The sequence below is a fragment of the Ovis aries genome, chromosome 1, assembly GCF_016772045.2.
Source record: "Ovis aries strain OAR_USU_Benz2616 breed Rambouillet chromosome 1, ARS-UI_Ramb_v3.0, whole genome shotgun sequence".
Lineage (NCBI taxonomy): Eukaryota > Metazoa > Chordata > Mammalia > Artiodactyla > Bovidae > Ovis > Ovis aries.
Genome location: NC_056054.1, coordinates 201,768,472 through 201,782,484, shown reverse-complemented (window position 1 = coordinate 201,782,484; position 14,013 = coordinate 201,768,472). Strand labels below are relative to the sequence as shown.

The 14,013-nt window shown below is 49.3% G+C and overlaps 1 protein-coding gene across 3 annotated transcripts in view; it reads right to left on the bottom strand.

Annotated features, from left to right (window-relative positions):
• Nucleotides 1-14,013, bottom strand: part of DGKG (diacylglycerol kinase gamma) — a 226,178-nt gene that overhangs the window by 99,427 nt on the left and 112,738 nt on the right. For 2 of the 3 annotated variants that reach the window (XM_004003065.5, XM_004003066.5), the window contains 5 exons: nt 12,780-12,859; nt 11,548-11,622; nt 8,820-8,905; nt 4,073-4,162; nt 1,303-1,463 (listed from right to left, as the gene is read on the bottom strand). In XM_004003065.5, the coding sequence (XP_004003114.1) occupies nt 1,303-1,463; nt 4,073-4,162; nt 8,820-8,905; nt 11,548-11,622; nt 12,780-12,859 (492 nt within the window). The remainder of the gene's footprint in view (nt 1-1,302; nt 1,464-4,072; nt 4,163-8,819; nt 8,906-11,547; nt 11,623-12,779; nt 12,860-14,013) is intronic. The other variant, XM_042233457.1, reaches the window with a different exon arrangement.

The window sequence follows — 14,013 nt, the reverse complement described above, 5'->3', positions numbered from 1 at the left end:
TCTCCTTTTAGTTTTCTTATTAAGAAAACAAAAAACCCTGTCCTTAACCCTGTTCTTCCCTCAGACTACCTATCATTTCTCCTTTTCTCTCCTTTTTTAAAAACCACCAACATTTGCAAAAGAGGCATAGGTGATGACTGAGAGGGTCACAGTCTTGGTCTGGAGATTCATGTGCATTTGAAACTGGGCAGCAACGTTCCCAAGACAGCAGAGAAAAGGGCCTGGTTTCAGAGTGAGGCACAGTGTGTGTGCCCCAGTTCCAACACTTCCACGTTCTGTGTCCCTGAATCTCCTCTGTAACATGCAGATGGTGGGGATGATAATACCTGCAGGATTGCTGTGAGGACTAGAATAAAGTCTAGCACGGTGGGGAACACCCAGCAGGAGCTCAATAAATGCTAATGTCTATGTTTCACCTTCCTCCCAACCCCCACATCTATTTATGGAAAAGACCGACACCTTTTCCCCTCAGTCATGTCTCCAACAATTTGGGAAGCAATGTCCAACCTATGCACTTTGGACCAGAAGCTGAGTTTAGCAAAACAAACTAACTTAGCTGTGCTACATGTGATGGGAGCTGGGGGAGAAAGAGGAATGTGCTGCTGTCCTTATAGTATGTGTGTTTGTATGTACGTGTGTATGTACATGTATATGTATGTATTTATGCGTACGTGTGTGCATTGCAAGGGGGCTAAGTCAGGCACATGGAAACAAACCCTTTAGTCCAAGGCAGAGGTGACCACAGAGGAGCTTAGGGGTAACACAGAGCTCAGCCTAAGGGGTCAGTGAGGAGGAGATGCCCCAGAGGCTTAGGTGCACTTGGAGTGTGGGGAGTGGGGTTGGGAGGAGGAGAAAAGACAGGAGAGAATTCTGAGAACTAATCCAGGGAGCCAGTTTAGGACCACAACGTCTTCCCTGGAGCATCAGCATTTCCATCTCTGGAAGCTCACCTGAGAATCTCCTCCTGACCTCATCCTTGGTTATTTTTTGGTGTTGCTTTTCCTTAACTATTTCAAATTATCCAAAGAGTAATAGGTCTTTTGAAAAAATGTGCTGTTTTTTTTCTTGTGTTAGGTAAAATGACAGGGGCAGGAACTTCCTGCAAAACAAGGACAGGACTGGGTACAGTAAGGATGTCCACATCCAGGCTGGATGCGAGGATGCCTGGACCCAAGTTGAGGCAGGGGGAAGCTGGGACAAATAAAGAGCAGGGACCCAGAGTGGACCGTGAAAGACTAGAAACCTTCCTGCCCACTGGGGCACTTCTCATCCATGCAGAAAAGCCATTTCTGGCCAACTCACCACACCGATGGAGAAATAGTTGTTCATGATGTTGTATGGGACCTGGTCTCCATTCTCCACCTCCTCTCTGGGGATGACTTCCAGATGCCAGCGGTCCAGCATCACCAAGGGGCTCTGCTCGATGTCCTTCAGGATTTTTGTCAGGCTGCCCCCTTCATAACCTGCGGAGTGCAGCCCTGCATTTGCCCCAGAGCAGAAAGGCTTGGTTGCTGCGCATGCAGCTGTGGGGTGGGGCACCCCTGGGACACTCCCAGTGTGTCCAGGCCAGAGTCACTCAGGTTCCCTGGGCCACAGGGAAGGAGAGGACAATCTGGAGTAATTAGAAAGAAGCCGGGGCAATCTGGAAGCCAGAATAGTAGGGGTAGGGCCGGGTGCTGGCCAAAGATGGGTAGGCCTGTGTAGCTGAAGCGAGCCCTGGGGAATCAGTGTGCTGGATGGTTGGGAAGCTGCACATGGGAGAACTAGGGATCTGTTCCAGGACTGTGTCATGATGTGGAACAACAGTGCTGTAGGCAGAATTTTAGGATGGTCCCCACATTTCTTGCCCTTGAGGGATTATATACCCAGCAAACCCCAGGACCTGTGGATAAGATGGGCTAGTCAGTTGTGATTTGGTATATTATATGGCACAGCTGACCTTAAGAAAGCAAAATTATCCTAAGTGGATCTGACCTAATCAGGTGAGTCTTTAGAAAGACTGGGCTCTTCCTTAAGAAATAGGTCCGAAGCTTCAGAGGGATTGGAACTGAGGGAGAGTTTCTTTTGCCAGCTTTGAAGATGGAGCGATCCATCACACAAGGAACGAGGAAGGCCTCTAGGATATGAGAGTGAATCCCAGCTGACCACCAGCAAAGAGACAGAGACCTCAGATCTACAAAGAATGGAATTCAGCCAACAACCTGAAAGAGTTTTAGAAGGAAATTCTTCCCTTAGAGTCTTCGGAGAGGAGCACAGCCTGTTCAGTGCCCTGATTCTATCTGCTGAGGCCTAGTCACATTGTTCTAGAATTTTTTTTCTTAAAGCATTTATTTGGGTGCACTGGGTCTGAACTGCAGTACATGGGATCTTGTTCCCTGACCAGGGATTGATACCAAGCCCTCCACATTGGGAGTGCAGAGTCTTAGCCACTGGACCACCAGGGAAGTCGCTGTTCTGGGACCTCTGACCTACAGAGGATACAAGGATATTTTAAGCCTCTATGTTTATAATTATTAGCTGTTACATAGTTTGTGGTTGTTTAGTGGCTAAGTCATGTCTGATGCTTTGCAACCCCATGGACTGTAGCCCTCCAGGCTCTGCTGTCCATGGGATTTCCCAAGCAAGAATACTGGAGTGGATTGCCATTTCCTTCTGGGATGGACTCCTGGGATCTGCCCCACCCAGAAGTCAAACCCTCGTCTCTGTGTCTCCTGCGTTGGCATGCAGATTCTTGACCACTGAGCCACCAGGGAAGCCCTTGTTTGTACATAGTAGCAATGGAAAACCAATGTAGCAAGTGAACTGTAAGTAAGAAGTTAGTGGGAGAGAGAGACTTTTCTTTCAAACAACACTTCCATTGTTCCTGCTTACCTCTGGGACAAGCTTGAAGAGCATTTTCAAGTTGTCAGGCGTCTGGTCAGTACCTCAGGGAATGCATCATGAGATAGCAATGAAAGTAATGAGGTAGCTGAGGGCCTTGATGCTAACTGGGAGCACGGAGCTGCGGGAAATTGGTGCTTCGCTCTGCTGCCTAGATGCCCAGAGTCTGAGGCCACAGTCCGCTGTCCTTCTTGAGTAGAGGGTCTTTCCCAAGCCCAGTGTGTGGCTGAGGACCCTGGCAGCTCTTCCCATGCCTGCCAGCTTCCTTCTAGGGCTAGCTTCTGCTTGCTCTGACCCCGCCCTCCAAGCAGGCACACTGACCGCTACGGGCCTGGTCTTGGATCACTCCCAGAATTGATCAGCCATCTGGAGTCTCATCCCAATTCTGCCTGCCACCCTGATCTGTCTACTTCAAGTGCTGCCCTGAACCTCTCCACTCTCTGGAGCGTGCTCAGCTCCGTGGGGGCTATTGCAGTTTGCAGAGTTCTTAGCTCCTGCCCATTGCCCTATATGCTGGTTACTACTCTGAGGTCCCCCTTAGGGGAATTTCAGAATGAGAGGCCCTGGCCCTGGGATGATCTGAAATGCCCCTGGTAACTGGTTAATTGGACTTTTCAGTCTACATTCTGAGTCTCAGTTCAGAAGAAGGTCAGTAATTTGGAGAGGGGGAATTTCAGGCAGAAAAATTCCTATGTGAGCCCTGACTGGGATGAATCCTGGAGAGGAGACAAAGGAATTGACTTGTTCTGCAGAAGGAGACGGAGCTTCCCCAGTGGCTCAGTGGTAAAGAATCTGCCTGCAGTGAAGGAGCCCTGGGTCAGGGAGATCCCCTGGAGAAGGGCATGGCAACCCACTCCAGTATTCTTGCCTGGAGAATCCCATGGATAGAGGAGCCTAGTGGGCTACAGTTTGTGGGGTCGCACAGAGTTGGCCACGACTGAAGTGACTTAGCACACAGCACACACACTGAGGGAGAAAGGTTCAAAGTTGAGAGTTTCAGGCTGATAGTAAATCTTGTGAAGGGCAGACACAGGCCTTGGCATCAGGGAAAAGGCATGGATTAGACACGATCCCAGAGGTATTTCTCCATGGAATGTAATCCTTAAGAGGGGAGCTCAGCCTAGCTCTGCAGAGCCTTCCTGGAGACTGGGGTGCTTGTCCCTAGGATAGGGCCCCTCCCATGCAGACTCACCTCCTCCCCAGCGGAGACAGCGGGCCAGGTCATTTCCTGTTCCAAGAGGCAGGACAGCCACAGGTGGATGCTTTGCAAAGTTGGCCTTATCTGTAACCCATGAAGAGGAAGAGAGAACCATATGCCACATGATTACAGAAGGTTTAAGTTGTTCAGTTACCCCTTATCTAATGCTTGAAAGCCTCTATGGCATTCTTTGTCTGAATACTTCTGTTGGGGAACTCACTACTTAAAGCCATCTCTTCCATCTGCAGTAGCTAACCACTGCAAAGGAGCCTTCATACTGAGCTAAATCTGTCTCCCAGTAACTTACACCTGGTTCATCCTTATTTCATCCTAATTCTTTCCAAGGGGTGACAGTGGTACACCTCAAAAACATTGGTTTGCATAGTTTTAATCTTCAATGATAACAAGCATTTATCCCACTTATCCCTTAGACAGATCCTGCAAGATATTATCGTTCACGTGGATGAAGAAATGGAGGTTCATGGAGGGAAAGTCATTCTACAGCCAGCATCCAATCCCAGATTTCTGCCCCTCCACGTCCGTACTCCTCCTTTCTTCAGAGCCTAAGCAGCTGCATAAATAGTAAAACAGGTGGGTTCTGAGGCATCGGAAACTGAAGATGCCTCACCTCAAGTCATTCAGGTTCAAAAGCTTAAAAATAACATTGTGTCTAACAAGCCAAACCCTGAGATGTTATCTGGCACCTAGGGAACAGTTTGCCACTTCCACCACTTCCCAGACTTGTAAACACACAGAGTCCTGATCCTATCTCCCACGATGGTTGTGCTGGAGCATCAGGCCAAACCATTAGAGAAAGCATAGCATAACGTGTATGTTTTCATCTGACTGCATATCTACAGCAGCATGTTGACTGAGCTGGGAAAGCTGAAGGAGGCCAGACACCCACTGGGCTCCAGGGGATATCACTTATATAAATAAAGCTCAGAGCATCTGATGCAGGGAAGGATGAGGGTGATATGACTGGGGAGTACGGCTGGGGATTGAGTAGGGGGCAATACAAGAATCATCATCTTGCATGAAATTCATGCCAGGGCTGCCCCAGCAGAACAGGTGACCACTCCCCCCCTCCCCCACCCAGGTTGTCACACTCATGCCGGAAATGGCTGAGGCAAGACTCAGGGCTGAGGTTACTGGCAGGAGGGTTGAGATGGAGTAAGTTGGTGGACTTTCCCATTCCCCAGAACAATGCATTTACGCCTCCGGCCTTTGCTGGGACTTCCTTTGCCTGGAAGACCCTTGTTTGCTTAAGTCTGCCCCTTCTTCTGTGGTTCCCTTTGCGGCAGATCAGCCATCCTCACAGTGCTGAGGCTAGACACCTGGATATAATTCTAGATTTTTCCTTCTCCCTCACCACACATCCGTTCACACATCAATTTCTACATGCTGTCTCCATAGCTTTCCAGCCACTCTCTCTTCTCCCTCCCTTGGTGATGGCTGAGTTCTGACACAGCATGAGTCCTTCCCACTGCTACTGCTGCAGCGGCCCCTCTCTGTCCTCTTCGCCTCCAGTTTCACCCCCTGGTATGTTCTCCACAGGGCCACCCGGGCAGGCAATCCTCGAACCACAAGCCTGATCACACTAGCTCACTGCCTTGCCTTCTGCCATGACTCCCATCGCCCCTTAGCCTGGCAGCAAGGCCCTTCTCAGCTCTGCCTTACTCTCTGGCCTCATCCTCCTCACGTCCTGCTTCCCATTCACCAAGTCAACACGTGGTTCAATGGAGAGGCCCTTCCTGGCTGGCCTAGTCTGGACCTCGTGGCTCTCCAGAGTGCTTCTCTAGTGCCAGGGATGGTCTCATACACACTATCTTTGTGAATGACTACTGTTTTGTTCCCAGATGTACTGTGGCCTTGCTGGGTGCCCTGTGTCTCATTTGCTGGAGCATCTCCACACCTTTACTGGAGGCCTAGATGCTGTGTTAGGTGCTCTAGCTCTAACAGCAGTAAAAAAAAAAAAAAAAAAAAAAAAGACATGGCTCTGGCTCCCACGGTGCCTGCCATTGAGAGGGAGAGAGAGCTATTAATGAGGTAATTGGCGCATAATTTCAAATGCATGCTGGGAAGGAGGGGACTGTGGTCCTGTAATGAGTGATCAGGGAAGGCTTCCCCAAGGAAGGCCGAGGTCTGAAGTAGAAGCCGACCGAGCAAAGGCCAGGGGAGCAGAACAGACAGGCCCTGTGGTGGAAGGGACACTGGTGTCTTCAAGGGTCGGAAAGGGATTGAGTGTTTGAGGGGGAGGAAGGGGGTAGGAAACGAGGCTGGAAGGGTGGGCAGCTGCTAGGCACCACTTTGGGCCCCTGAAGCATTGGTTTTATCGTTATCTAAGAGTCCTGGGAAGCCACTGACGTGCTTCACACACATCAAAACCCCGCTGACATTCAGGAAGGACCACTCTGGCTATTGCATGAGAACAGATCAGAGACAGAGCTGAAATGGGGTGGCAGAGAGCACTGAACAAGGGCCTCAGTCTCTTGAATGGATGAATGAATGAATACTGTCCAGTTATTCCTTTCACTCTTGTTTTTTAATCTCTGTTTTTTAACCTGTGAAAAAACAGATCACCTCACAGGCTCTTTCTGTTCTGGGCAGCATATATTACCTGTGTCCTCTGCAGATGAATTTTATAAAGCTTGTCCGCAAACCCTACTTTCTCCTTCCCGATGGAGAGGGAACCCGACAAGCAGCTCCTAGCACTGCAGCCATCCACCCTCTGCTGATCAGCTTTTTCTTCCCTGGCTCCCATAGGATGCCTCCCTCCTCCCACAAACAACTCCAGAGCCCTGGGTGACAAGAGACCGTGGGTGGCTGCTTGGCAGGGCTGTGTCCATGGAAACCAGAGTGCCTGTGAGGGAGCAGATGTGGCGGGTGTGGGGGATGCATGTCCCAACCCAGGTGGTTTGCTTATGACCCCTGGGGGCCCAGCCTTCTCCACCCTGTCCAGGGTCTATCCTGGCCCATCCTCCACTCCCCTCGTCCCAGAGGAAGTAGTTGTCTCCCACGGGAAGTCAGCAAATCCTGTGGGCTCCATCTTCCAAAGCTATCCAGACCCTGACTCCTCCACACCACCTCCTCTGTCTCTACTGTGGTTCACGGCCCAGGTCCCCTCATTGGATCTCTGCAGGAGCCTCCTAACTGGTCTCCCAGCTCCCACCCTTTTCAGTTTCTGTAATCTGTTGTGCCCCTGCCTTGCTCAAAAGAATCTAGCATCTTGGGACCCTCACGGTATGACAGCCGCATTCCGTATCACGTCGCCTATGTCCTAGTGACTTGGCCCTGCTTTGTCTCTGCTCTATCTTCGGCCCCTCTCGCCTCACAGACTCCACCCTAGGCACGCTCTGCAGCCTCCTCACTGGCCTTCTCCTGCTCCTGCCTCAGGGCCTTTGTATCTGCTATTCCTTCTGCCTGAACTACTCTTTCCTTGGGCATCTGCGAAGCTCTCCTCTTCCAGGTCTCCATGCAAATGTCATCTGCTCCTCAGGGCCTTCAAAACCACCCTGTCTTAGTTTGCAACTCCACCCCCACTGCCGGGTTCCCTTTGCCCATTTTCTGCTGTTCTCTCTTTCTCTTTTTTAATCACCTTCTGTCACACTGTATATTTCAGTTATTTCTTTGTTTACTGCCTGTCTCTTCCCTCTAGAAGGAAGCTCCATGAGGGTGAGATGGTGTCCTTTTTGAACTGATGCATCGCCAGGGCTTCCATGGGAGCTGAGCACCTGGGGGTACACAGGAGGATCTGGGGACCAAAGGATGAAGACAGCCAAGCAGCCCAGGCTCAATGCTCTGGACCATCTCAGCAATTCCCTTGGTTGCTTTCCTGAGTTTATGTTCTATATCTCAGTGTTTATCTGGGCTCTCCAGGGTTAGATCTTGAATGTATCCCTCGTCCCAGAATCTCAGAGTCATTCTCCATCATTTACTGGTGGTGCTGTGTCCAAGGACCCACAAATCCAGGCAGGCCTTCTGATTCCCAGCCTGGCCCCTCCCCACCATCCCCATCACCCTTTCGATCAAAGCATATTGGACATACCCCATCGCAGCTTTTCTTTGCTTGAACTGATCTGAGCTTTCTAGATGTGCTTTGTGGGCTCTGGGCTCTTGGCGTTCATCTCAAGGTGGCTTGCCCTGCACTATGCATCTATCCTTAGTTCCCTTGCCTTTATCCAGCACCCTGGACCTGCCTGGAGTCCCAGGCCTGCTGCCTTCCCCCCAGGCTCCCCATCTGGCCTGTCCTGCAACTGCCCAAATCCTGCCCATGACAGATATTTTTGAAGCAAGGCCTGAGACTAAGCTGTTAACATCTGTACATGTGGAAATCCTTCCATTGTGTTTGCTTTCTTTTGTCCACCCGAAGTAGGTATTTAGTGAAGCATTGGTCCAAGAGTAGAAACAAAGATAAACAAGGCATGGTTCCATTTCTCTTTTTTATTACCTTCCTCTGACTTTAAATATGGGCTTCCCAGGTGGTACTAGTGGTAAAGAACCCGACTGCCAAAGCAGGAGATGTGGGTTCCATCCCTGGGTCAGCAAGATCCCTTGGAGGAGGGCATGGCAACCCACTCCAATATTCTTGCCTGGAGAATCCCATGGACAGAAGAGCCTGGAGGGCTATAGTCCATGGGGTCGCAAAGAGACACGACTGACGCAACTTAGCACTCACATGCACAACTTTAAATACACTTGTTGTAAATCAACTACAAAGGTCCTTCCAGCCCATTCTTACCAATGCAATCCAAAATCCAGCCAACTGTCCCATCACCTCCACAGGCCAAAACACGGAAGTCTGGAGTATCATGGAAAAAGTTAAGTCTGGGAAGTAGAAAGGCCAAAATGGTTTTGTTTACAGGCTGAACTTTGACACTCTTTGAGGTAAAGTCCCCCCACCCCACCCCAACACCCTGCTTCCTTCTCTGGAAGCATATTATGACCTTGGCTCCTTTCAGGGTTGAAAGGGTCACTTAGTGTTCTGAGACCAGAACGTACTAAGCAATGCCATTGAGTATGAACCCCATGGCGCCACCTTTGTCTAAGGAGATTCTGACTCAATATTCAACACAGAAAGTGGTTTTCTAGAAACTGTCTATGATTTATGCATAGGAATCCACAGTTTGCTTATTTGGATGCCAATACAATTAACCCCCAACATCTGCCTCCTTTCTGGCTCTCACCTACTCTGCCCTCACAGCTCCTGAGATGCACCGAACTAGCTGAATCTTCATCCCACCCCAGACCTAAATGGAGTGAGCACCATCTCCCCTCAGGGGCCTTAACCCTGTACAGCAGGGCTGTTAACTTGGGGTGCATACCTAAGGGGTCTGTGGGTAGAATCCAAAGGGCCTTGAACTTGAAAAAAAAGTTACACTATTATCTTCCCTAAACTCTAACTGAAAATTAGCATTTCCTTCAACAATACCTGTGACTTTGTTAAGCAGCCGAAATGACAGGTATTTCAATGTTTTACTACAGTTGTGGCAGGCATTTTCTATTATCACTTCTGCTCATTACTGTTTTAATTTACAGTAGCTATTAGACCCGCCTCTGGAACTTGCTATGTACCGTCTTAATAAATCATGTGTGCTTTCCCGTCACAGATTTGTTGTCTAACCTTTAGTAACTGTTTTTTTCAATAAAGTTTCCCTGGGTATTCCTATGTATTTCATTTTATACATTAAAAAATATTATCTTAATATTAAGAAGGGGTCCATAGGCTCCATAAGACTGCCAAATGGGTTCCTGGTGCAAAAAAGGTTAAGAACCTCTGCTGTAGCACACACAGGATCTGGGGAGGCCTCGGGGTGGGGCTTGAGAAGCTGAAGCCCAGGATTTCCTCTTTGCCCTGCTTGGTGATCTGAGGAGACCCCTGGGGTCTTCTGCCAATGCAAGTGTGGGCAAATTAACATCTCCTCCCCGCCTTTCTCTTGTAGAACTGGATTCTGAATGAAGGCTCCCTTCAGCTAGACAGCCTCTCTGATTATAGGCTGACACATACAGCAGAGAGAGATACTCAGGGCACAGTGGCCCCAGAAGCAGCCACCAGGCTTGTCATCCTGGGCAAAACCAATTTAGGATGGATGCGGTTAAGGGACAGTACTGTCTGTCTTCAAGTATCAAAATGCCCTAGAAGAGAGCAGGCTGGTAAAGGCATCTGTGGGCTGCTGCCCAGTCACATGTCACAGATGGAGCAGTCATCGGCTATCACGGGGGCCGTGATGGCACGTGCAGCAGCACAGGTGGGCTTTATTTTGAAATTAATTTTATAGGTAAGTCACGGCAGAGGTGCTGAATTGGCACTCATGTTTCTTTCCCCTTCAGGGGTCTTATATCATCACTGCCATAAATAATAGCTGTGTGTCAAACAGCTGAAGACACAGTCTCTTCTTACTTATTTTTAAAAATGAAAAATACTTAAAAAAATTTGTGGCTATGCTGCATGGGATTTGGGATCTTAGTTTCCTCACCAGGAATTGAACCCACACCCCTTGCAGTGGAAGTACAAAGTCCTAACCACTGGGACCACCAGGGAGGGTCTCAGAGTCCCTTTTTAGAGTCCTTACCCAGACCCTCTTAAGGTCTTGGTGAGCCAAGCACAGTGATGCAAGTCTGGGTGCTGGAAACCCCAGCCCGGGAGGCACAGAGCTGAGGACTGGCACTGAGGTGGCCTCGGGCTGGCCAGTGTCTCTGGTGCCCTGGCTCCGGCTGGTAGGATGGTCACAGTCTTCAGGTACCTTCCAGCCCCAGTGCTGGAGGAGCCTCTGATTACAGCGCCCATCATGTCATGGCTCCTCCCACAGACCTTGGGGAGAGCTGCAGAGGGGCTGCCTCACCTCCTTTTGTTGCTCCCCATCTCCTCAACACAGGGAAAGAGCCAATAGGCAAATGACAGGAGACGGGCCAGTGGGGGTGCGGAAGGGGTGCACCGAACCACCCCTAAACTGGATGATTCAGGAAAAAATGTGATTTCATTGAACAACTAACTGTCTTGATCCTAAAATGCCTCGACAACAGAACATGCTGTGGAACTCTGAGTCAGCTGTATAGATTTCTGAAATACCGACAGTGCTAAGAAAACTCTTTTTTTCTCCCTGATGATTCAGTATGAAGATGCCAGCTAATACAGCCTTGCGAATAAGTTAATTTACCAGCCTGCCCTTCTTGTCAATCCCACAAATGACATTTGCAATTTTTCCCTCTTACAAAATCAATAGCTTTTTCTGGGATAAAGTAGAGTAGGCTGCTTCCCAGAGTCAGCTGTAACGGGTGTTCCTGAGTATCTCCAGGAGGAAGTAAGAGTAGATAACGAAGAAAAAGAAGAGAAAAGGAGTGAATTGGTAGGAAGGACAAGTCTACGGATGAAAGAGATTTAAAAAAAACCAAACCATTCAGAAAGCTATCCTCTTTAGAGATTACAGGGGACGGGGGAGAAATAAGAAGTAAAGATTGTGTCTCCATACCCTGGAGTAGGCCCCCCATTGTCCAGGTTGAAAACTTGTTTGGGGTTGAGCAGATAGTGGAATTTCCGAAGAATTCTATGGAAAAAAAAGAAAGAGAGAGAGAGAGAGACCAAGACAGAGAAGGGGAATGTCATTGTGAGAAGTCATAGGAGGGCAAGTACCTCTCCAGCCCAGTGATGGTGGGAACGTGGGTCTCTTTAAACCCAAGGTGGGGAAGACTGCACACAGGTCCTGCAGACCCTGAACTCCCAGGTCCAGCTGGCCTCACCCAGGCCCTCACCCTGGTTCAAAGTCTCCCCACCATCCAAGATTCTAGTCTCCAACCCCAGGAGTAGTATGCCTTGCACAGAGGACAGTGCAGAGCAACCCAGAGAACAGAACTTCCATTCTCCTGAGGCCTTCTCCTTCATGGAGAACTTCTCCCAAATGTTCTGCATGTTCTAGGCAGTATGATTCTGCTCTTTGTGGACTAGACAAAGGTCCCCCAAGTCCTGGGGTCAGGAGGACTTGCAGGAGGTGGCGCTGGGGCAGAGGAGCACTGGGGGCAGTAGCCACATCTAGGCTTGGTTTCAAGGCTTCAGCTTGAGGCTGATTAGGTCAGTTCAGAAAGGGTGCTTGGCCCCTAGGATTGGGGTTGGGGGTGGGGCCTCATAATTCTTGTTTAAGATCTGCTTATTATTTTTTAAAACGTGGATTCCAGATCACCGTGTCAACAATTCATTGCCTCAGAGCTGAACACAGGGAGGCAGAGCTGCTCCACCCATCCGTCACCCTCTGCAGACTGGGCACTTCCTTCACTGATGAGATGGGTGCCCTGCTTTCTCAGAGTGGAATAGGCCGAGAAGTCTCAACCAGGTGCCTCTGCCATGTCTCTTAAGTCAACAAAAGGCTTGAAAGCCCGGGAACTTAACAGGCATCTCAGAACTTAGCCTGATTCTGGGAAACAGAATAATGGCCCATGTGACAATCCCTAGGATAAGTCTATGTCTACCTTAATACTCGCAAAACCCCCATGGGGGAAGAAATGATTATTATCTCCATTTTACGGAGGATGAAACCAAGGCACAGGGACGTTCAGTCACTTGGACCAGGTCATCAAGTGATGTGTGATAGGGCTGGGACTGGACCACAGGTCTGCCACCTCCATAGCCCACTCGGTTGTGGCTGAGGGGAAGAAAGGACCCACATGAAGTTGTTCGAGCCTCTCCATCTCAAAAAAGAAGAGAACATACCTTTCTCCTTGTCTCCCTCCACTCTTGGGGTTCACCAAGACCAGCAGGGGGTGGGTACCCGGAGTGGGGATGATCTTATACTTCAAAGGCAAAAGAAAAAGAAGTTAGCTGTGTTTCAGCCCATAGGACTAGGAATGTGATGAGAGTGGATACTGAGACAGATCCCGGGAGAGGCAGCTGGGAAGCAGATCCAGGCATGGGGTAGAGGAGGTCAGGAGGCAGTAGGTGCTGCTCCATTGGCTTAATCTGAGGGATTAAGCAGTTAAGTGTCTCCAGCCTTAAGTGGTTTTTTAAGTAGCATTAATGGTGACAAGGGTTTGAGGTGGGGATCAGAGATGGGGCTTCAAATTATTCAGCAATGGTGTGGCTTTGTGCCCACAGCACAAGATTAGCTTGTGTAAAGATACAACTGAAATGATCTTAGAAAATATGACCATCCGGTCCTACACCTAAATAGAATGGAGCTAATCATCACTTCCACCCCCAGCATCTTTCAAATCCACATTTGCAGCCCCAGTTCTCCTCCCGAGCTCTGGTTCTACCTTCCTCGCTGTCAAAGGGGGTGTCTTCAGCCAGTGGAACGTGCCCCAGATCTGACTCACCTTCTTTCACCCCAAAACTGGTCGTCTCCTGGTTACTATTATTACTCATCCAGTCTCCCAGGGAAGACCCTGTCCTGCCAGCTCTTCCCCTGGAAAGTCTCACTATCTCCAGCAGCTGCCACAATGCCCACACTGCTCAGGCCTTTCTCACTTCAGGTGAAGCCCTGTAAGCTGCCCCCATGCAGTTCTTTCCCAGGCATCACTAGTCATACCACTCCTGCTCAAAATCCTTTAATGACATCTCATTACCCAGAGGATAAAATCCAAACCTACTAACCTGGCCTGCAAGGTATTTCTGTGTAGCCCTGTTCTATCAGTTCTCCCTTAATCACTTTAACCTTCACTGCAGCTCCAGCCAAGTCTGGCTCTTACCCTCTATGAGTGAATTCCCACCCTGTGGGGCTGCTCACACTGGTTTCTTCTCCTCCTTAATGCCCTGAAATGTCTATTTCCTTCATAGAAACCTCAAGAAAAACTTCTCATCCTCAAGGCCCAATTCAAGACCTACTTTGTCTATGAAGTTTTGCTTGATCATTGCAATGGAAACTATTGCATTCGAAGCATATAATATCTTCTGCATTTTGTTTGGTATTATTTGCACGATTTCATGTTTTATTTCCTTGGGTGAAGCG